The sequence below is a fragment of the Kogia breviceps genome, chromosome 1 (genome assembly GCF_026419965.1).
Source record: "Kogia breviceps isolate mKogBre1 chromosome 1, mKogBre1 haplotype 1, whole genome shotgun sequence".
Classification (NCBI taxonomy): domain Eukaryota; kingdom Metazoa; phylum Chordata; class Mammalia; order Artiodactyla; family Physeteridae; genus Kogia; species Kogia breviceps.
The window spans coordinates 100,187,136-100,210,977 of record NC_081310.1 but is presented as its reverse complement, the minus strand read 5'-3'; the positions used below and the strand labels follow the sequence as shown (position 1 = coordinate 100,210,977).

At 39.5% G+C, this 23,842-nt stretch overlaps 1 protein-coding gene and 1 pseudogene across 1 annotated transcript; both read right to left on the bottom strand.

Annotated features, from left to right (window-relative positions):
• Window positions 1–328: 328 nt before the first annotated feature.
• Window positions 329–20,230, bottom strand: DR1 (down-regulator of transcription 1). Its single transcript, XM_059070110.2, has 3 exons — window positions 18,758–20,230; window positions 8,202–8,365; window positions 329–770 (listed from the first exon to the last, which is right to left on the bottom strand). The coding sequence occupies exons 1-3, from the start codon at window positions 18,975–18,977 to the stop codon at window positions 624–626; spliced, it is 531 nt and encodes a 176-aa protein (XP_058926093.1). The 5' UTR covers window positions 18,978–20,230; the 3' UTR covers window positions 329–623.
• Window positions 11,571–18,745, bottom strand: LOC131760216 (protein C19orf12 homolog pseudogene; annotated as a pseudogene).
• Window positions 20,231–23,842: the final 3,612 nt, after the last annotated feature.

Here is a 23,842-nt window from a genome sequence, read left to right as displayed (position 1 = left end):
CTACCAAATTTTACAACTACTACTGAACATACTCATCCTAGTTTTTGAATGTCTTGTTTGAGATTTTTTTAAAACAAGTATATTCATCTGAGCATATATATTTAGTGCCTCTATATATACTCATTTTAAAAGACAAAAAATCCAAATACTACAGAACTGAACTCTTTGTTTTTTCACCAGCCTGATCTAATATCTACTGCATCACATAGCACCTCCCCCCCAATAATTTAAAATTCCCAATTTTTAGTTTAGTTAAAAGGGCAGAGGAAATGCAACTGAAGATTTAGAGCTTCTGTATAAATGTCACTGAATTTTTATAAACTTGAAGTTTTCTGTAACACTGTTTATTGATCAAATAAAGGACTCACTGCTATCTAAAATTTCATAAACACCATTAAAAATTCAAAATTGATATTATACTGAGCCTTAAATTTTCAATAGTTCCAAGAGACAGTTTTTACATGAATAGCACACAATAGATGAAACTTAATGGCAGACATCCCTAGAATACCAATGGTAAGTCCACCAAGATGCATACAAAATTACAGATAAGCATTTCTTTCACTGTTTTCTTGTGCAGGGAAAAACATGTATAGAGGAAATAGAAACTCAGCTGGTGAATTTCAGATATCATCATCATCTTCTTCATCCTGAGAAGATCCTGCCTGGTTGGATGCACTTGCTGAAGCAGCAGCAAGCTGTGCTTGCTGGGCAGCTTGCTGCATTTGAAGCCATTCCTGTTGGGCTAATTCTGCTTGCTGCTGTCTAGCCTAAACACAAAAAACATTTTAAAAAATAGTAATTTTTTTAAAAACCTACAACATGCACACTTTCATAAACTTATTCATCATCAAATTTGGATATTTTCCAACCAATATAGTTGTTGTACATCAGGACAACATGACCTCTATAAGAAAATATAATTAGAGATTGCTTCTTCTCTATTCTCTTAAGGAGAGTTTCCATAAAAATTTTCAATAAAAGTTTCCTTTTATGCTACATAATGGTTCAGCTGAAGAACCTAAAAAAGTTTAAAGAAAAATCACACATTCACTCTTTGGTTCCTTTTCCCTGTGTTTCCCTCTCTTTTGTTTCACTTGATTCTTCTGTCCTCTAAACTCATAATTTTGACGTAAACATTTGCAATCTAAAAATTATTTCTGTGGCTTAAAAGTTCTCTAGTACAATACCTCTGTTAGGGAACAGTACTGTACGTGAGTGCACTAGCTACCTTGATATTTCTTTTAAGTTTCTATCACAGTTCCCTACTCTATAGATACATCTCTTTCTTCCTCTGTCCCTCTCCCTGTCTCTGTAAATACACACATGTGTACACACAAAGAACATACCCTTCCCACATACACACTAGTGAAAATTATTTATCCAGTACTGAATTTAAGTGGGATAATTAAAATCCATTCATTTGAAATACCCTCTATAAAAACCACCACAGGATTTGAGAAACCAAGATGCATACGTATGCATTACATGCCCTATTGCATGAGCTAAGGCTCCTTCCCAATTTAATTTCATCCATTAGCAGAAAAAACACACCAAGAAGGGAAAAACGAATCTGCTTTTGAAAAGATCATATAATTTCCCATTAGAGTTTACCAAAACAATGTTGTTTCTCCATTTTTGTCTTTTCTCAGAATTATTCTTTAAGCCTGGCTCATACACTCCTTTATGAATGGCCAATTGCTAGTTATCATTTAAAACACACATCAGTTTTCAGTTTTTCTTGGTCCTTCTAGGTCACATTTTCTGCTCTATTTCATATTCTGTAATTCTCTATGCATTCCCATACCTGTCCATTTTGTTCTCTAATTATGTGAGTATACATCTTTTTTCTCCACTAGAGTGGAGAATAGAAAATGTTTCCATATTCATTGTTGCATTCCCAACATACAGGCCCCCAGTAGTTTCTGACTGGATGAATGTTCTGTGAGAAAACAATGAGGCTCAGCATAACCTTAAGATTTTACCATGTACATTCCTAACTTTTCTCAATAATCTGTCATGAATGTATTATCCAAACATTCCTAGGGGAGAATTACTACACTTAAAAAAAATCATTAAGGTACTTCCCTGGTGGTGCAGTGGTTAAGAAACCACCTGCCAATGCAGGGGACATGGGTTCAAGCCCTGGTCTTGGAAGATCCCACGTCTCGGAGCAACTAAGCCCATGCGCCACGACTACTGAGCCTGCGCTCTAGAGCCTGCGAGCCACAACTACTGAGCCCGCATGCCACAACTACTGAAGCCCGGGCGCCTAGAGCCCATGCTCTGCAACAAGAGAAGCCCATGTACTGCAATGAAGAGGAACCCTTGCTCGCCACAACTAGAGAAAGCTGCGCTCAGCAACGAAGACCCAACGCAGCCCAAAATAAATAAAAATAAATAAATAAAATAAAATAAATTTGTTTAATCTGTAATTTTTTAAAAAATCATTTAATTGTTACCAATTAAGTCCAAATTTCTCAGCCTAGAGTTCAAGATCCTCCAAATTACTGTCTGCCCCAATGTATTTCTCTAATATTCTTTCAAAACATTTGTCTTGTGCTCCAAAGAAAATAAGCCAGGGCTTCCCTGGTGGCGCAGTGGTTGAGAGTCCGCCTGCCGATGCAGGGGACACGGCTTCGTGATCCGGTCCGGGAAGATCCCACATGCCGCAGAGCGGCTAGGCCTGTGAGCCATGGCCGCTGAACCCGCACGTCCAGAGCCTGTGCTCCGCAACGGGAGAGGCCACAACAGTGAGAGGCCCGCATACCGCAAAAAAAAAAAACAAACCCATAAAAAACCCCTAGATAAACATAAAGTGTTTCCTATATTACACATCATACCCTCCCATTTTTGCTACCTTTACTCATGCTGATAGTCATTCTATTTGAAATCTGATTTTCACCTACTGAAATTCCACTCTTCCTTCAAGTCAAACTGAAATACTAGTTTCTCCATTAAGTTTGTTCCTGATTCCTTCCAGTATCATTCAGGGTCTAATCAGGAGATAGAAGTTACACTAGTTAGGGAAATAGAAAGAATGTCATATAAAAGACTATTAACCAAGTTATAAAGGTGGAAACTAGGTAACTGAAAAGGCAAGAAATGAACACTAAGATATGTGGGTGGCAACTACAGGAAGCAGCCACCAACCCTAAAACTGGGGGAAACAAGGGAAGAGGCTGGGATCTTTAAAACTTGGAAGCTTAGAGGAGCAACCCATGGAAATGAAACTCAGACTTCTGAAGAAGAGGCATAAATTGGCTGGTACTACTATCATCTCTGAGCTTAGAGGAGGGCCTCAAGGTTTAAGATCCAAATCCTTGAGGAAGGGAATGCATGTTCAGGCTGCTTCTGTATTAGAGAAACTGCAAACCAGATTCAATTCCCACTACAGGAAAAAAATGATGCAGCCAGGGTGAAGCATTGCTGGGCTGCTCAAAGGAACTTGAAGCCAACTGAAAGTAAAAAAAAGAAAGGAACATGTGCCTTCTTCCATCCAGCCCTGTAATCTCCCTCTAGAGCCCCCTACTGGCAGCACAGTCTAAAGGAAGTCATCTAGAAAACAGAAACGTGGTTTGCAGAGTACTGGGCCCAGTCTCAAAGCAGAACATAGAAAGGAGGGTTTCATGCTGAGATAACTGCTTAGTAACTGGCACACTCCTATATCATTAAAATCTAATGTGATATCTCTGTACTTGGGGATCTCTTTATATCTTCCACATGAGACTAGTCAACCTCATAATACAGCTGTTAATATACCTATATTATACCTTCCCTACAAGACAAAAAGGTTTTTTGCGTTTGTGTAGGAAATTAAGGACTAGGTATTCTAGTAACTACTTCTACCCATTTTTATAAAGAAATATAGAAAATATTTCCATAACACACAGGCATGTTTACTTTTATGACAGGAATACCCAGAGTTCAAAATAGAGTAAGAATGCTTCACAGAAAATACTTGAAAATGGTAGGGCAAACAAAATATATCGATTTAATCAACTTAATAATACCTACTTTGTGGCCTAATCAGCTATAAATAGATGTCATTTTGTGGCACAGAAAAGATAATTCAAATAATTCAAGTCTCTACACAGGTCTTATTGCAAAGTTGCTTTATCTTGTAGTTTGCTCAATGATCTACAAAGACATGTACTGGTTACACTAAAAATTTAACTGACTTTTAGGTATCATCACCCCATATCAGCACCCATACTTTTCTCTCTGAACATAAAAGCATTCCAGTGTCTTTAAAATGAATGTTGATTGGTAAATATTATTTGTATTCATTTCCACAAATTAAAAATTTCAGTGTATTTATTCTGCTTTCTTTTTTCCCCTTTTGCTTCTCATCCAATCCATCCCAAGTATTTTCCTTCTAAAATGGAAGAGTGAAAGAGAAGTAAGTAGGCATATACTTCCTAATTCACTTCTTCTGGAGATTTTCACTGTGTTTTAAGTTTCCTACTTTGACACACTAAAATAACTCATTCATAATTTACAGCTAACTTTAATCTCAACATATTAGAGATTACCTCCTTTTCAAATATTTGCTGCTAACAGTGAAAGATAGCTTCAAATGAGGCTGCTATTGTGTTGGCATATAAAGTCTAAATGATTAAGTGAAATGAAAGTTATGAAAAAGATGTTATAATAATTTATCAGTTCCTTTTATATTTACGACTAAAGTACTTTATGCTCTAGGAAAAAAAGTACTAAGCAGCTGCCATAATTTTACTTCTCTTCTGATTTTTCTCACAATAGCAAAGAAATACTAGGGTATTTTCACCCATAGGTCAGGTCAAGAAGGAAGGGAGATAAGGGGAAAAAAAACAAAACAAAACAGATGACAAAGGTAGAGAGCTGAAGACAGATATGGCAGTCAGTCAGTTATTTTTCATTCAACTTTTTGCCCTAGAAATGATAAAGCATGTTCATTTCACTTAAAAGTTCCAAAATAAATTTAAGCAAACAAAATGGTGGCTAGAGCATTAGCACAGTATTATAGAAAGAGAACAGGTTTTGGAGTCGAAAGGTACTCACCCTTTCATTTGTTTAAGTCAATCCTTCCCAGTACTAAGCTTCACAATGATAGGAACCATGTCTCTTTTTTATACTATTAGAAGCCTAGCACCTAGCACTATATCTGGTAAATAGTGAAGACTTTAATAAATATCTGTAGAACAAATGATCTGATCTCATGCAAGCTTCTCTATCTCTGAGTCTGTTTCTTAAGGTGTAAATGGGTATAGTAAAATTTGTATTACTCATTAAGAACTCTGCAAAGTATATAAAGTATTTAGCAGAGCATCTTTTTCCTTTTATCAAATATTTCCTTTGGCACCCTGTAGGTGATCTGCAATAGCAGAGACTCAATAAATAATAGCAATTAGCTTTTTTTTTTAAAGACATCTTGCTATTTCATGCCTCTTTTTTTTTTTAATAAATAAATTTATTTATTTATGGCTGTGTTGGGTCTTCGTTGCTGTACGCGGGCTTTCTCTAGTCTAGCTGCACGTGGGCTTTCTCTAGTTGCGGACAGCAGGGGCTACTCTTTACTGCAGGGCATGGGCTTCTCATTGCAGTGACTTCTCTTGTTGCAGGGCACAGGCTCTACGCACATGGGCTCAGTAGTTGTGGCTCGCAGACTCTAGAGCACAGGCTCAGTAGTTGTGGTGCACGGGCTTAGTTGCTCCACAGCTTGTGGGATCTTCCTGGACCAGGGCTAGAACCCATGTCCCCTGCTTTGGCAAGAAGATTCTTAACCACTGAACCACCTGGGAAGTCTGCCATTAGCTTTTTAAAAAAATTATCACTCCTCATTTGGTACCTCATATTCATATGGATTATAACACTGTTTGCATGTGCTCATGCCTGCCTCAAAGGCTTTTCCACTTCAGCACCTATTTCATAGGTTGTTGTGAGGATTAAATGAAATAATACTGGTAAATTACTTGGCAACATGATTAACACATGTTTAGAACTCAAATGTTGGTAAGCTTTTATTTCCTTATTAGTTTAAACGGTATCTGCTGTCTAGTGCTTGATAACACTTAAAATTCAAATGCTTTAAAATATAAACCAAACTGGTTGTTATGACTGCAAAGAGATCAGTTATGGTACTAATCTGGAAGAGATGACCTAAAATGGTATTTCCCAGTTCTAATGGTAATTACAGTAACTGGTAGCAATTCTTACCTCTTCTATTCAAACCAAACCTGTCTTTCAATTTCAAATGAGAAGCCAGAACTTCGTAGGAAAAAAACAACATCACCTTCTCTCCTCTTTTTTTTAAATAATGGCAAATAGGTTCTTTAACCTCCTTGAACCTCAGAATTGTAATTTGGAAGATCAAGGTTGAAGTAAATGGTTTTCAAAAGTCTCTTCCACCCCTAGAGTTCTGTGCTTCCTTGACTTACCAACCCAACTCAGTCATCCATTCAACAAATAGTTATTGAATACTCCCCCTGTGCTAGCTACCATGTTAGGTGGGTGCTAGAGATACAACTAATAATGGGTCCTGCCCTCAGGGAGCTTACAGACTAATGGTAGGGACAGACATTTATAAATGACCACACAGCTCTATTCCCATGATGAAATAAATATCTCTATGGAACTGAAACACTCCATATTTTACATCCTTTTTGCCATAGAACAACCTCTGGCCCAACGATTTAGGTCTAACTTTCAAGATCTTCCCACTGGAAAGTAAGTCAAATGCTTTATTTCAAAAAAGTATTTACATATAGACAGTTTGCTTGAGCAAGCTGAGCATTTTAGTAGTACCCAAAAATTGAATGGATTATTTTTTAAGCGTTATCATAAATTTTCAAGTTCATAATTCCTTGCCCTTGCCTTTGCAGAGTAGGTGGGGAGGAGGTACAAAGAAGAGAAAGTAAAAATACCATTAAGGTACCTCAGCCCCAGCCGATAAATTTTGCCTTGAACAGTGATTTACATTCTTAATAATCAGGCTATTACGCTCTGAGTCTTATGTGGAGTAAATATTCAGTCACATTCAAGAATCACTGTACTCTGTAACTGCCTTCTCCCCAGCTTCAAGGAACCTGGTAGAGAAGAAGGAAACGCCAATTTTTCTCTCTCAATTTCTTTCTCTTGTTCTTGCCCTACATACCTGTAGGTATTCTAGGCGTTGCATCCCATGCCTGAGTGGAAAGCTTTTTTGTGTTGGTCTTTGCCATCAGCATGGGGTATGCGTGCATACTGGTTGTAGTGTCTATTCACTCCATGTGGAAGCTGTGCTGTGTGGGCTTCTGTATCCCCTTTTCCTCATCCCTAGGTATTTTTATTAGGTAATAAATGCTGCCAGCCTTTGTTGCCTCTGCTGTAACACCAAGGAACAGTGAACCATGGGGAGAACACGAGGGGTGAGATATACTATAGCAGTCATCTTTGAAAATATGATCTTCCACAGAGGATGACTCCGAAATGCGTTACAGAGCTTGCTTCTATTTTGCCACCAAGGGGACCTGGAAGGGAATGAAGAAGGCACCCAGGATTCTAAGGATGGGCCAAGGCAGGCCCAGAAGATAGTACAGAGATAACATTGGTGAAATTCTAAGAGGCTAGCCACAAATTCCATTCAGTCCCAGCTCCCTGTGGTCCCCTCCTTTCTTAAAAAATAAAGGGATATTAGTATTTGTTGCTAATCCTTCACAGACTGGACATTAGAACTGTGACAATCAAGAAAGGAGAAAAGTTTTCTCCCTTTCTCTGCTCCACTGGCCCCTCAAAGTTTTTAAGATTAGAATGTTTTAAAGGTGTATTAAAGACCTAATTTAACTACAAAGTAGATGTTAATCAGATCTTTCTTATATGCCATTCATCTAAAAATTTGATACAATATTTTCTCACCAGTCTATCATTTTAAATCTTAAGAATAGGTATACTTTTCATGCTTTTAAATGGCCATTCTGCCTGAAAAAACATCAAAATAAAATCTCAGTAGTTATTTGGAATTGTTCTCCTCAGAAAACAGGCTGCTGCAAATATTTGCTTTTATATAAAGTAAAAAACTAGCCAGACCTAACATCAGACTCTATGATCTAACAATCAGCCACAGAAAGAAAATTTTGGGGGTACGTATGTTGACTAAGGAAATGATTTTAGAAACCAGTTATGATTTTGGTTAGCAAAAAGGGTCAGATTCAGATGAAAATAATTTAAAACGTGTTACTTACTTTTGCAAATAATTCCTGTTGCTGTCTCAATAACTCTTCTTCAGGAATGCCAAGGTTTTCCAAACGAGAACTGGCCTTTCTTCTTTTTAATGCTACTGTCTTGCATTCTTGTAAGACTTCTTTTACTTCACTGATATAAGACCCAAAGCCTAAACTTTCTAGTGCTGGGGAAATGAAAATATGAAAATATGAAAAAGTGGTAAAACACAACTTTTTCTCTCACCTATGGAACATTAAGTTTGGTGAGGGTTTTGGGCTGGGGGTTGGAGGGGAAGGTTGTTGCTTTCTAATAATTTTACCTATTTTATAGCTGCACAACAATCATCAGTATGGCTAAGACAAAATATTTTATCAAACTTTCTTAATATTAGATGGCAAATTAGTTAAAACTTAAGGAACATTTCAAGGCACTGGCCTTCACTTTTCCTTTTCTTTCTAATTTTTTAAAAACCAAAGCATTTCCTGGAGGAAAAAAAAAGTCCAGTGTAAGAACATGTGGTTTTAGTAAGAAAACATTTTTCCTATACCACTCATAGTAAATCAACCATTAAGTCATCACTTTCTCAAAGAATACAAAAAAAGCAAATATTTGGAATATATTTGTTAATAAAACATATTTTGTACCATTTGGCTTAGAAAAAGTAGGCTGGTAACACATGTTCTAATTTTCAGCAGGATAAGATCAAAGAATAGATAAGTTCTTTTGTCTAATATACCAACAGGAAACTAGTATTTTTAGCAAAGATACTCAAACTGCCAAGTTTAAGAAATACTGGTGGAAAGAGCTTATGAAATTCAGCATTTATATTCAACCAAAGTTTCCCTTGAAAATAAAACTTAACAGGAAGCACTATAAAAATATTTAAAGTGACATGGCAGAAAAACTGGGATAAAGGAAGACTATAAGGATAGAAGAAACATTAACAAAAAATTCTCTCCCTTTATTTTTTCACATTTAGAAAGAAAAATTTGTAAGAAAAAAAGGCCTTCTGTAATCCAGAAAGACAAAGCATAAAATTTCCTTTTGGCTCACGGTATTTAAAATTATATAGTTTTCTAAATGCTAAGGCCCCAAAATCATGTTTTGCTTTCTGAGCCAGTGATGAAATATGGTGGTGAAAAACAGTAAATGAACTTGTTAGTTCATCAGTTCTTACAGTCTTTCAACAACTATGATGAGCCAGACTCCCTCAGTAAATATGCCCTAAGTTCCAACTTTAGGAACTTGCTCTTCCAGGAGAATACCAAATATACCTTTAAAATCTACATTCACATATAAGCTGTGGTTTTTAAGGCATTTTGAATGACTTACAACTTTAATTATTCATATATTAAGCTGTTTTCATCAACCGTCTTTAGAAATAATGTGATGCCAAAGAGCAGACTGCTATTACTTGAATTTTAATTAACTTACAGACCCTCCCCTTGTGCCCCCCAAATTTCAATAAGACATTATTGTTATTTTGAGTTCTGTTTACCAAATTAACCACCACCTAATCCCTGGCCTCGAGGAGTTTGGAGTATAGTAGGAAATTAAGTGAAAATTAGGCAGCCTGAATTTTTTACTTGAATTGACAGACATTATTTTCTAAGTGTCAATGCTAGAAGCCAAAGTTTTATCTTTTCTATCTCTTTTTTAAAAAAATAAATTTATTTATTTTTGGCTACATTCGGTCTTCGTTGCTGCACGCGGTCTGGGTCTTTGTTGTTGCGCGTGGGCATTTCTCTAGTTGCGGCGAGCGGGGGTTACTCTTCGTGGAGGTGCGCGAGCTTCTCATTGGGTGGCTTCTCTTGTTGCAGAGCACGGGCTCTAGGCACGCAAGCTTCAGTAGTTGTGGCACTCAGGCTCAGTAGTTGTGGCGCACGGGCTTAGCTGCTCCACGGTACGTGGGACCTTCCCAGACCAGGGCTCGAACCCGTGTCTCCTGCATCGGCAGGCGGATTCTTAACCACTGTGCCACCAGGGAAGCCCCAAGCAGGGGCTACTCTTTATTGCGGTGGCTTCTCTTGTTGCAGAGCACAGGCTCTGGGCGCGCAGGCTTCAGTAGTTGTGGCTCATGGGCTCTTGAGCGCAGGCTCAGTAATTGTGGTACACGGGCTTAGTTGCTCCGCAGCATGTGGGATCTTTCAGGACCAGGGCTCGAACCTGTGTCCCCTGCATTGGCAGGCGGATTCTTAACCACTGTGCCACCAGGGAAGTCCCTCTTTTCTCTTTTTTAAAGGCACGAGCATAGTAGTGCATTTTCAATAATACTGGCTGGACACAGTACCAAAAGAAATCAGTAAATGATTTAAGGTTTCCCACCACATTCTAAAGAAAAGTCTTATTCTAAAGAAAAGTCTTGGGCTTCCCTGGTGGCACAGTGGTTAAGCATCCGCCTGCCAATGCAGGAGACACGAGTTCGAGCCCTGGTCCAGGAAGATCCCACATGCCGCGGAGCAACGAAGCCCATGTACCACAACTACTGAGCCTGCACACCACAACTACTGAGCCTGCATGCCTAGAGCCCGTGCTCTGCAACAAGAGAAGCCACCACAATGAGAAGCCCATGCACTGCAACGAAGAGTAGCCCCCGCTCGCTGCAACTAAAAGAAAGCCCAAGCACAGCAATGAAGACCAAACGCAGCCAAAAAGAGAAAAACAAATACCGTATGCAGCCAAAAATTTTAAAAAATTTTAATTTAAATAAATTAATTAATTAAATAAGAGTCTTATTTCCTTAGCCTTACAACAAGGTTCTCCAGGATCTAGCCCCACTTACCTTTCCAGCTTTACTTCTGCCATTAAATCCCTGCATACTTTGCTAAACCTGACTACTCAATGTTTCCCAACAGGCACCAGTTTCCCACATTCATGCTGACAGTAATTCATTCAAGGCCTGGATCAAACTATATCTTCAAATTAAGCTTGCCTGATCCTCCTAGACAGAAGTAATCTCCCCCTTTTGAAATAAGATAGACTTAGAATTTGGAACTTGGTTGTCACTGTATTTGTGTAACCTTGGATATGCTGCTTAATATCTCTAAGCTTCAATTTCCCATCTCTAAAATGAAAACAGCATCTATTTCATAATATCTTCCTACAACCAGAAGCACTATAGTGGTTAAGCATGCAGCCCCACAGGGACTGACGCCCAACTCTGCCTCATATTAGCTGTGTGAGTCAGGGTAAGTTCCTTCACCTCTGTTCCTCTAAAACAAGAATAACCTACATCTCATCAGATCAGGTTGCTGTAAAGAATAAATGAATATAAACAAAGAGCTAAGAACAGAGGCTGGCCCATAGAAGGAGCAAAATTAAGTATTCACTATTATATTTTTAATACTTTAAGGATTGTAGGAATCAACAAGAGATTAACCTAAGGCATTTAACAACACAGTGTCTAACATGTAAGCGTCCCTTAACTTGGACATATTTTTCATCTTTTATTTTTTTATTCATCTTTTTGTTGTTGTTCAGAAAACATTTATTGTAGTATGATGACACGAAGTCAAGTTGTGGTTCTGAAAGCAAAGCAAAAACAGTATTAGGGGAAATTTAGGGTGGACACATTTCTTAGAGATAGTTTATAATTCTACCACGTCAGAAAGAGCAATAATTTTACTGAAAATATTTAATTTAAAAAACATCACTCAAGAACTACTATGACTTTTCAGATGGGGAAAGCAAGCCCCTGGGAGGGCAAGAGCCCAGTCGGGCAGCTACTGGGGGAGGGGCTGGGTGCCACTGACGCTTGTGGCTTCACTCAGCAGGCCAACTGCCCCCTCCCTGAGGCCACTCAGAAGTCACTGGGTGGGGAAGGGGCGTTCAAGAGGTAAACTTGATTCCAGCAGGGGACAACCCCAAGGTCCCAAGGTCGGGCTGGTCGGGCAACGGCTGCCTGGACAGGCATCATCTTCACATGATGAGATGAGAAGGCTGAACGTGAAGACCTTCCAGCTCTGGTGTGAGCAGAGTAGATTCAGAAAACTGCCACTACGTGGCAGCAGTCCCGGCTTTACTGTTCACCAGCTTCCCAGTTGAAGGGTTGTCAGGGCACAGAGGTGCACACGGCCACAAAACACGACATCTTCTCAAATAATTTCCAGAACATGATATAGCATAGCCCCAGCCTCTCCAGCAGGAGACTTCGCTACAGTTTAGGGTAATGTTCTGATGATGTGGGGCTTCCTGCAGCTCCCCAGTCACCTTCCATGAGTTGGGGGGAATCATCTAAATGGACCCCACTTCCCGGAGCAGAGGCCTAGTTGTCGCACTGCACTTCCACCCAGAGCTCCTTGGTGACATAGTTGGCCAGCATCACCAGCAGCTGCTGCTGCAGGGCCTCACTGCCCATGACCAGCATGGTCAGCTGCACGGCGTCCGTCCATTCCAGGCGCCTGACGATGGCAGTGGCTTCGTTAAAGAGCTTCTGCTGCTCGGCAGGTGGCAGCTCCATTATGATCTGAGGAACTCGCTTAAACTGTCCACTTGTCATCCAAGTGCCTAACAAATCCCCGACGGCCCCCCCAACGGCTAGTCCCAAACCACCAATGAAGGCCACGGCCCCTGTGACCAGGCCGCCCCTCCCGGAGTGCCTGACGGCCACCCACATTTTCCTCTCCTCAGAGACGGAGCACAGGAGCCTCATGATGTCCTCCACCGCGACGGGCATCGCAGCGGACCTGCGGAGGCGGCCCCGCGAGGTCACAAGCCGGCAGGCGCAGGGACTTTTTAAATTCATCTTTATCTTTTCTCTTACACTTAAGAGTATGCTAGTAAGTATACAGGGCCTAAATAAATGTATAGCTATGCATTATCACATCATTAAATTCAAGCTGAACAAGTATATCAAATTTACAAAATTAACAAATCAATACACTTGAGAGAACTCTTCAAAATGTCATGAATTACTAGACTAGACATTAAAAACTTCAATCCAATCTACCTTAAACCATGGAGGGCTTGGGTTAAAAAACAAAAAACTCACTTTTAAAAACATCTAAGATTGAGAACACTGTTTTCAAAAAAAAAAAACTGCAAGTAAATCCAAGGTTAATATTTAATATTATTGAAAGAGCTATACTCTCAATGCTGAGTACAAACACTGTACTCTCAATAAAATGGTTCAACAGGACCAGCCATAAATTTAATTTCAAAACTGCATTGACTTTAATCCTAATTTTAAACACATTTTGGCTAACGGATATGAGTAACTGGAGACAGAATTTTCTAAACGGGGGTATTTTACATCATCTGTTATCATGTAGTAATAATATCCCCATTTTACATAAAGGAGAATCTTAAAGGATAAGGAAAATGGCTCCTAAGCATCGCCATCAGTTAACAGTTGTGCAGGTGGTTCAGTGCACAACAGCAGCATATCTGAGGAGAGCCATTCATACTGTAAACATCATAGATTTGTATGCTTACTATAGCACTTTTTCTGGCAGATGGTAGTAAAGGTTTTTAAGGAAGGAGTGTCTCAACAGCCATTTATGATAAAAACTCTCCAGAAAGTGGGCACAGAGGGAACCTACCTCAACATAGTAAAGGCCGTATATGACAAACCCACAGCAAACATCATTCTCAATGGCGAAAAACTGAAAGCATTTCCTCTAAGATCAGGAACAAGACAAGGGTGTCCACTCTCATCACTATTATTCAACATAGTTTTGGAAGCCCTAGCCATGGCAATCAGAGAACAAAAAGGAATAAAAGGAATACAAATTGGAAAAGAAGAAGTAAAACTGTCACTGTTTGCAGATGACATGATACTATACATAGACAATCCTAAAGATGCCACCAGAAAACTACTAGAGCAAATCAATGAATTCAGTAAAGTTGCAGGATACAAAATTAATACACGGAAGGAGTGCCTTTTTCTAATTTGTACAAAGGGATTTTATGGACTATTGATGGCCCTCACTCTAAGGATCTCAGAGTAAAAGCCAAAAAAATAAATAATAATATATATGTTTTAAAATTTGTGGATAAAGCACATATCACTTATTTCTCAGAGGTCTGTCTGCTACCCTCTGCCATCTATCTTAAAACTGTACCCAGAAAAGTACATGGCATATTAAGGAAAAATAAAAAACATTTAGCATGTTTTTTTCAATTTGAAAGACAGATATTAAGACAACTACTTAAAAAAAAAAGGTAAAAATGTCCACCCAACAACAATTTTAATAGTCGTATCTTTTACCAAAAATGACGTTCTCCTCAAAAGTTTTGTTATAACATGAATTTGTGTGAATTACTTTATACTTCAAATGCATAATGCATGCTTTTCATTTGACAAAACTAAAATATAAAAAATAGCATTCTCTAATTTCTCTATTTTCTTTTGTTTGTATGTTAGGTGATGGAGGTATGGAGGTGATGTAGTTAACTTAAAATAAATTAAGAGGATGTAGGCCAAAGTGACTTCTTGGCTTACTGGCCTGAAAAAGACCCTTAAGAATCATGCCCTCTATGGTATCACCACTCGTGGGAATCTGGGACAACAATGAGAGATGGATGGCAGAACAAGAATCAAATATCATTCATCTTTATATCCTTAGCAGTATCTAGTACAGTGCCAAGTACACAGTAGTATTCAAAAGTAACTGCTGGGTGGCAGAAGGAAAACAAAAACAAGACATATCAATTTTAAAGAAAACAGTAAAATCCTAACTTGAAAAGCATCTGATTATGTGATAAATTGTGCAATGTAAATTACATGTCCCTTCAGAAAAAAATTTCAGTATGGATGATTATTTAGGCAATACAATATCATTCTTATTATTACTACAACTTCTCTGCAATCACTCAGATCCTCTGATTTCAAAACTACTCCACATCCACTTTCCAAAACAGACTGTGGTTTAGGCTTTAGAGCAAGATTCTCAAAGTGTGGTCCATGGACTTGTGCCAGAAATGCCTGTAATGGTCTGCAATGAGTTAAGTATGGAAATTCAAAGTAAGCATTTTAAGAACCTTCACAGCAAAACTGTAACTATGCGAAGTGATGGCTGTGTTAACTAATTTTATTGTGGTAATTATTTCATAATATATACACACATCAAATCATTACATTGTAAACCTTAAACTTACACAATGCTATATGTCAATTATATTTCAAAAAGCTGGGGAAAAATAAGAAACTTCATAGCAATTTGACCAAGTGATTTTATTTCTATTGAATGCAGTATCAAAAAATTTCATTTTGTTTTTCTAGTGATCCATTTTTTTTGTATTTTACCAAAGTACCAGTGTGAGAGGGATTATAATTTTTTTTTTAAAAAGTCCTTCAACATACAGCTTGGAGCAACACAACTCCTGAAGAAGTGAATCCTAGGAGACTTTTTCAAACTTTCACTACTTTCACCTACTATTCTCAAAAACATGAGGAAAAAAAAATGTAGCAAGAGATTTAAAATGCAGAAATAAAATCATATCAATTAAAATATTCTTATTTACACTTTGGCTTTACAAAAGGCATCATGATGTACGGTTAAACATAACAGACGGTCTTCCCTGGTGGCGCAGTAGTTGAGAGTCCGCCTGCCAATGCAGGGGACACGGGTTCGTGGCCCAGTCCAGGAAGATCCCACTATGCCGCGGAGCGGCTGGGCCCATGAGCCATGGCCGCTGAGCCTGCGCGCCCGGAGCCTGTGCTCCGCAACGTGAGAGGCCACAACAGTGCGAGGCCCACGTACCGCAAAAAAAAAACCAAACAAAAACAAAAAACATAACAGACTTTCAGCTTTATATTTCAATCAGTATCACTATAAAGTTTTAAAATTATTATTTATGGTAGCATATTTCATGTAAATTTCTCAATCCTGACAGATTCTCAGTAATTGCTAGTTATACCTGAAACCATTAAGTATTATTTATACATAAATGGGGAAACCTTAGTTAACAGATTTACCTAAGGCCAGACTTTCCAGTACAGAACCTGCAGCTCCTAACTCGCAATGTCAATTCTTTCCATAATGCAACAGAACATGTTAGTATTCATTTAAAGATATTATAACTCCCTCTGTTGTGTGTATGTGATCTTCAAAGTCCATGTTCTTAAACTAAAAATAAGCAAAATATTTAGATAATTTTTTTAAATTTTAACTAGGTTATATAATTTCAGATTTACTGGCAATAAAATTATTTTAAATTCTGCATGCATTTTACAGAACTGCCTCAAATGCTTAATTTGCCCTGACAAGGTAAAGCAAAGTGGCAAGTGAACAAGTGAAATGTTCTGAAGCAAAGTTTAGTTCATTAAACTTATTACTAAAAAAATCCAAACTTCAACATGTGAAAATCAAACCACTTTAAAACGTACATTATTCCACTTGGCTATATCTTACATTCTTAAACAATCAACATTGACAGAACAGCATAAAAAATATCATGCCCAGCTTTCTAGAGTTAGTCTATAAACACACACTTTAAAAACCTAAAAAAATACACACCTTAAGGATTTCTTTTAAAAAATTTTAATCACTCAAGACAAAAGTTTCTTTAAATGATTAAGCAATATGATATCAATATGAGATTATAAATGTATAAAATCTATTCCCCTGAGGAGAATTTGGGGATAAAATGTAGGTCCTTATCCACTTAACAAAGGCAATGTTAAAAGAAAAAAAAAAGGTAAATTCATAAGGCTGTAGCAGGTTAATGCGAGATTTTTTTAAAAATTAATAAATCATCCTCAGTACATAGGAAAATGCTTTCACTGGAACTTTTTGACTCATATGTTAAACTGAATTTAGCATATTCCAAAGTTGAGCTGTTTAGCATACTGTTCACTACAGCTGCACTTTTCTTCCATCATGTCAATCAGAAATCTAAATATATCCTAGAAAAGAATAAACTCTACCCAAGAAGACAGATTGTAATGTGTTTTTAGATTTTTGGAATGATCCCCACTTCTGTGGTGTAAACAATGTTTTGGCAGATCCTTTTGAAATCTTTTGCAATTTTCATTAGAAAGACAATGTTGATAAAAGATCCTTTTTCTCTTTTATGAGTTGTAAAAGGTAATTACAGCTATTTGTGTTGGATAATCTTGTGAAAGACTTGTGACAAGTGCACAATGTGAAATAAAAACACAAGAGGAAACATAGACAACTTGGCTTTCATTTTACTTGCCAGAGTACACCAAACAAGTAGAAGAAAACACTAGCTTTAAAATCAAATATACTTCTTCCTAGGGATTTTTTTTCTCCTTATGTAATGAAATGGAAATGGCAGAGTATGTTTTAAATCTACCTCCTACACATCATTAAGGATCAAAAATGAATCATTTAATCCTTTTGTCAATACTGACCATAAAATACTGCATATGGTGAATATGAGCAGACGTGTCCTCTACTTCAGAATAACAGGGAAGTCACCTTTTAAAAAGTTAAATTTTAAAAATAAAATGGTAGACAACCGCCTGCCTACCAAAATTAAATTAACCATGATTTTTTTCTGACTTCAAAAGCAATCAAGATATTGTTAGAATTTTAATTGGGTTATTATAAAAAGCAAGTTATCACCTCAAATAGAATGCAACCTTTTCATAAGAGTATATGTACAAGTCACAGAAAGTGCTTCCCAAAACATTATGACTAGTAAATGTCTCCCCATCCCTGAAACAAACCATCAGAATACGGTCCCCCAAATCCCTATTAACTGAACTAAATCCTTTCCAAGATGAGAGAAGAAACTGTTAAACTTTCAGAACTGCTGTTCAATAAAAGCTGAAGCGTTTACATCTAAATGGGGATGACAGCAGGAAACAAGTGGGAAATACTCCATGAAAAACATCTCTCACAATCTTTCAACCCAAGCTTTAAAAATCTATCTCCATGGAACAAAGCAAGCTACAGAAAAAAGGAAGAAAGTAAGGAAGGAGGGGAAGGAAGATTAAAGAACACTGCCCCTTTTCTTACAGAATAGAACTGGAGTGCTTTGGCAACTTGTTGATGAACGTTAGGACCATGAAACCATTTTTAAAGCAGAAAATATACTCTCTCTATCCAACACTAATAAACTTTACAACGTTGAACATGCACGTTAAGAATATTTTTACTCGTGTTCTGAAAATTCATCTTTTCTACACTGGTGAAAAGGCCGGGTGGGGAAGGGGTACCCTTTCCACTCATGCTTGAACTTCCAGTCTGAATTCTGATTCTCCAAGGCAAAACTTCTGGGTTCCTCTCTCAGTTGTCATGATCTAGGTTCCACTTTAGGCAGGCACATTCTCAGTTGTCACGTCTAGCTTCCACTTCAGGTAGGCAATATTCTTGTTGCTTGGACTTACCTGGCTGTGAATTGAGATCGCTGCTACTACCTTATTTGGGGGGATGTTAGCTGACCTAATCGTTTGCAACCCTTACCGGCATTCGCTGTTTGAAAAGGACCACGAGAATATTACACAGGGATTTTAAGGCACCGGCTGCCTCTATGCCCGCGCAGCTTTTTCAGTTATCAGTACTAACCAGGGGACAGGACTGAAGGCTTTGACATGAACGGGTCACGCGATTAGCAGTTTGTCCCCGGCCCCTCTTTGAAACAAAATCCCACACATACCACTTACCTTGTATGACGTGCTCTGGAGAGATGGTCTTCTTTTCCGATTTATTGCAAATCTCATTGGCTTCAGAAGATATAAGGTGAATGAATTCAGTGCAGCAGTTCACCACCAGCTCCCGGGCATCGTTGGCCACCCGGACATTGGGGAGAGTCTCTTTGATCATCTTATTGATAGCAGCTCTGGGTATAGTGAGATCATCATCGTTTCCAGATGAGGAAGCCATCGTACCTTCCTATCTCTCGCGCCCCGACTTTTGAAAACTCCCCAGTTCTGGTCCACTGCTCCACGAAGATTTTTTCAAAAGCCTGCCCTCGGAGAGCAATCCGGGCGGCGCTCTGAGAAGAGGGTGCAGAAAATTAAGGGGCGAGGGGTTGGCTCGAGAGGGCGTAGAACACCCGCGTGTGTGAAAGATTCAGGACGAGGCTGGGAGCAAATTTGGGGGAGGAGGGGGGCTGAGGATTCTGGGGATAGCACTGCCCAGGTCGGAGAGAGGAAGGCTAGGTGGTCCGGAAATCTGAGCACTGGAGAACCCCCTTCGTGTCTCCTCTGAGGGGCGTGCGCTGTCGCCTAACAGTTCTCCAACGGCGCCGGAGCAGAGGCAAGGTCCAGGGCCACTGGTCTGGCCGCGGTACAGGGCGGACACCCAGCGGGCTGGGCTCTACAGAGCCGGAGCCCCCGCTGCCAATGCCGCCGCCGCCAGCAGCCGCTGCTGCCGCCTCAGCCAAACCATCCTTGAGACACTCGCGCCGCCGCCTCACAACATGTCTGCCGCGGCCGCTGCTGTAACCGGGGCGGCCTCCGGGGAACAAATACGGTCAGAACCAGGCACAAGGGGAGCGGCAGTGGCGCCGCTGTGACCGTTTAGCCCGAACGCAGATCGTAGAAGCCAAAGCCGCGGCAACGGTGGTCCGCCGCTCCAGAGGCCAGAGGTTTGCTGGAAGCCTCTCCCGATACCCTTTGCGCTACCGGAAGCCTCGCCCACACATGTTCCCCCCTCCCTTCCAGACCGACTTCCGGGTGTGGCTGCCGCCCTTCCCCCACCCGCGCTGGCGGGAACCGCCCGTCCTCTCCGCCAGCGGCTTCCGCTTGCCGCTGTCCCGGCACGCGTCCTGGCATCCCGCCCTTTACAAGGAACAGTGGCTGGGCGAGCGCGCGCCTCGCGGTACCGGGGAACTCCAAGCACGCGCCGGGGTTTCGGCGCCAGACTCGGGTTGGGGTGGGTGCGTGGGTTGCCCGGCGAGGGTGGATCGCCGCCACTACCTTCTCTCAGCCAGCTGAGGCCTCGGAATCCCTTCCTAGCCAAGTTTGGAGACAAAGGAGCGCTGGATTTCGTTAAACGAACTCTTTGCTAACCTTCAGGAGCCCGAATTGAGGTTGAAAGGAAGAGGAACGAAGCCTAGGCTCGGTAGTGGAATGCGAGCAAAGCAGAACCCCGTGTGCCTGGTTTTGCATCGTCCGCAGGAAAAAGCTTTTGATGATAACTAATAGACGTTATTCGGCTCAAAGCTCTCTATGGTCCTCCACCCATTTTCTGGTTTTATGGGAAGTGAAACATTCAGAGAAGTGACTTGCCCTTCCAGCCACTACTAATAGCTGAGCTGGAAACTAGAAATAAGATTCAACGTAGTGGAAAGGCGTAGTGTACAATGAGCCAAATTACAAAGTTCCAACTTAGACATTTTTCATGTTGTATTGCACGTTGGCTTCTGATGAGGCGGAAAAAAAAGTGTGTTAAAGTATCTTAACTCTGGGCTTCCCTGGTGGCGCAGTGGTTGAGAATCCGCCTGCTCATGCAGGGCACACGGGTTCGTGCCCCGGTCCGGGAAGATCCCACACGCCGTGGAGCGGCTGGGCCTGTGAGCCATGGCCGCTAAGCCTGCGCATCCGGAGCCTGTGCTCCGCAACGGGAGAGGCCACAACAGTGAGAGGCCCACGTACCGGCAAAAAAAAAAAAAAAAAAAAAAAAGTATCTTAACTCTGATTTTTGTTTCTCTCCAGGGAAGCAAACGTGTGTCAAGTTCATAACAAAAATTGCATTATATTTAAAAACTAAGTTTGCCATACTGTCATTTTGAAGAGGCAGTGTTATAAATAGCAGCGTGTTGCAATTTCTAAAAGGTTACCAAGATACCATTTAAATCAGTTTAGGCACTTCAGTTAATGGGATACTTTGTTCTCCATACATTGGCAGCAGCTGGCTTGTTTGAAATGTTTCAAAGTTTATTTCGGTGTAAGACCCTAGATGTGACACCTTGAGGAGACCTTACTTACACTTTTTTTTTTTTCATTTAGCGTTTTCTCCAGTACACTTGCAGGTTCTTTCATTTCTTAAGTGTAGACACTTGTTTTTCAGTGTTCCTAAGTTTAGTCAAAATAAAATTTCTTGATAAAACAATATTTTTAAAATTTTCTTCAAAATAGGAATGTGTTGGCGCAGATGTTTGCACTCTATTAAGTGTTTTTGTAAGTCAGTTTACTGTTCATTTAAAGAGTTATAGTGTCTACATTTATCTCAGCCTTACCAAGTTTATCAGACTGAAAAAGCTAGCTAGCAAAAAATGTCCCCCAAATTATCACATTATTATCACTGGCCCAAATATTATTATTCCTGAAAAAAGTAATAATGATAGTTATGCTTGTTCATGTAACATTTATGCTACATAGGCTTATAGAGTTATGATACATAAATCAGTAGAGCATATGTGTTAAGTTGTTATTCCAGTAATGGTTTATCACTACAGGGTTCTGTGGTAGCATAAACAAGAAATGTGTAGTAAAGGAACCTAGGTTCCACTCCCAGTTTTTCATTACTTTAGACAGGCCAGTGTCCAAGTCGTCTTTTCTTCAACTAGAAATAGAAATAATATATAACTCAGAAGATTCAAAGTCAAATGAGACTATGCAAAAGCACTTTTAACATTATGAATTATTATACAGATGTGTTTATGATTGTCATTTTTACCAGGTCTGGGCAGTCTTCAACTAATAATAAACCATACATAACATGGCTGAGAGAAAATTTAATTAAATATAAATAGTAGGGTGATATTGTAACCGAAAGTGGCGTCCGGCTGCTTGCCGCTGAAAAGCCAATAAAGAGGCAAGGTTGGTGGACAGGTAAGTTTGCTTTATTTTGGATGCCGGCAAATGAGGGGTGGGGAGGTTGGAGGGCGAACGCCTGTCCAAAGACCGACTCCCCGCCTCCTACAACTAGTGAGCAAGAGCTTTTATAGGTTGAGGGAGAGGGCTAAATGCAGAAACAGTACAGTCAGCTCTGACAGTTACCTTGAAATTGGCCATGCGGTGGTCTGACCAGCATCATCTTGGTTTTTTTAGGTACAGTGAATCTTCAGTTCCATGGTCGGTTCGTTACCATTTCCTTGAGGCCAGTTCTTGGAATTGTGGCAGCTTATGTCATGGCTACAGTCTGGTCATCATGTAGTTAACTTCTTCCACCTGGTGTGGGTTTCAGTATCTAGAAGACAGCTCACAGGATACGGCTCAGAATATTATCTATAGCCCTTGAGAAGGAACTAAAGGCCCTTGACTATGCTCAATGACTAAACTATTATTATTTAGTCTCCTTTGACTGTTTTCCTTTGTTTCTGCATTTTCTCACTTCTCTGACTAAAGTTATTACTTGGCTAAAGTTTTTCCACAGACTAAAGGCAGGCTGAGGACAGGGCGGGGCATAGACCATAGGGTCCTGCTCCATTTCAATATATCATGAAATATGCTCATCTGGATCCCAAATTTAAAGTTATTTATAGAACAATATATCCCTATTATAACTGGGCTTTTGAAAACAAGGGTAACATCCCTTTAATAAGTTTTAAAGGTTTTAGAGAGAATGCATATATATGAAACATTTTTTCATGGTATCCAAAAATTCATGATATGAAAAGAAGAAAAGCTGTTTCTTATGATGAGTTAGGCTAACGCTATAGTCGTTATCTTAAAATGTTAATTTGTAGATGCCTAGGTTTTCAACTAAAATTACTGACAAGAATATACCATATGTAATTTGAAGTTAACGTTTGAAAAAGCAAACAATACTCTCCATTATGCTCATTTGTTATTACTAACACACCAATTGCTAGCTGGTGATAATTCAAAAATTTTAAATAACATTTGTATACTTCTTTTGTGCTTAGCATGGTGCTAAGTACCTCTACCTGTATTTTACCCATGTACTTTTACCTGTATTACCTCATTTAATCCTCAGAGCAACCTTATTTGATAGATACTGTTTTAATCTCTATTTTACATATAAGGAAAGTGAAACTTGGTAAAGCTAAATTACTTCCCTGAAGTCAGTAGATCAGTCAGGACAGGCTAGATTATGTTGCAAGAATAAATAACCCCCAAATATCAAAAGGTTTATTTCTTGTTCATGTTACTGGTTCATCGTGGGTCAGCAAGAAGACTTAACACATAGTAACCACTCAAAAATCCATTGGAACTGTTGAGAATAAGTAATGAAGGAGCTTTGAAGTACAGGCTTTTGACTATATTTTGAGGTAGAAAAGAACAAAGTATTTGTGTTCAAAGTAACAACGTGAAGTTGTGGAGACAGAAATTGTTCTGGAAACAGTAGGGAGATAGCCGTAATTGGAGTAAAGCGTTTGTGTTGCACAATAGTGAGAGAAAAGTAAGATAGCCAAACATACAAGGCAGCAGAAGTCACGAAGTAATAGAAGCCAAGAGGTAGAGGGAGAGGAGAGAAGTCAGTCAGTTGTAACAAAGGCAACAGAAGCAAGGAGAGAAGGCTTAGGGCCTCAAATGCTGATGTCAGAGAGCTCCCCAAAATAACTAGATCGCTAGAGTGTGGCTGTATTCTGTTTTTGAAAAAGACAGTACACGTCCCTGAAGCAGTTTCCAGTGCTTGTTTACTTCCTGTATATCTTCATAATACTCTTCTAAAAATCCTATTTTTGTTCTACACAACTTGAAAGAGTCCAGCTCTAGGCTTTGGCTTCACATCTGGGTTTGATCACCACTCTGCCACTTAATTAACTGTAACCTTGGGCAAAGTATGTAAGCTGTGTCTTGAGTTTCCTCATCTGTAAAATAAGAGTAAGAGTACCT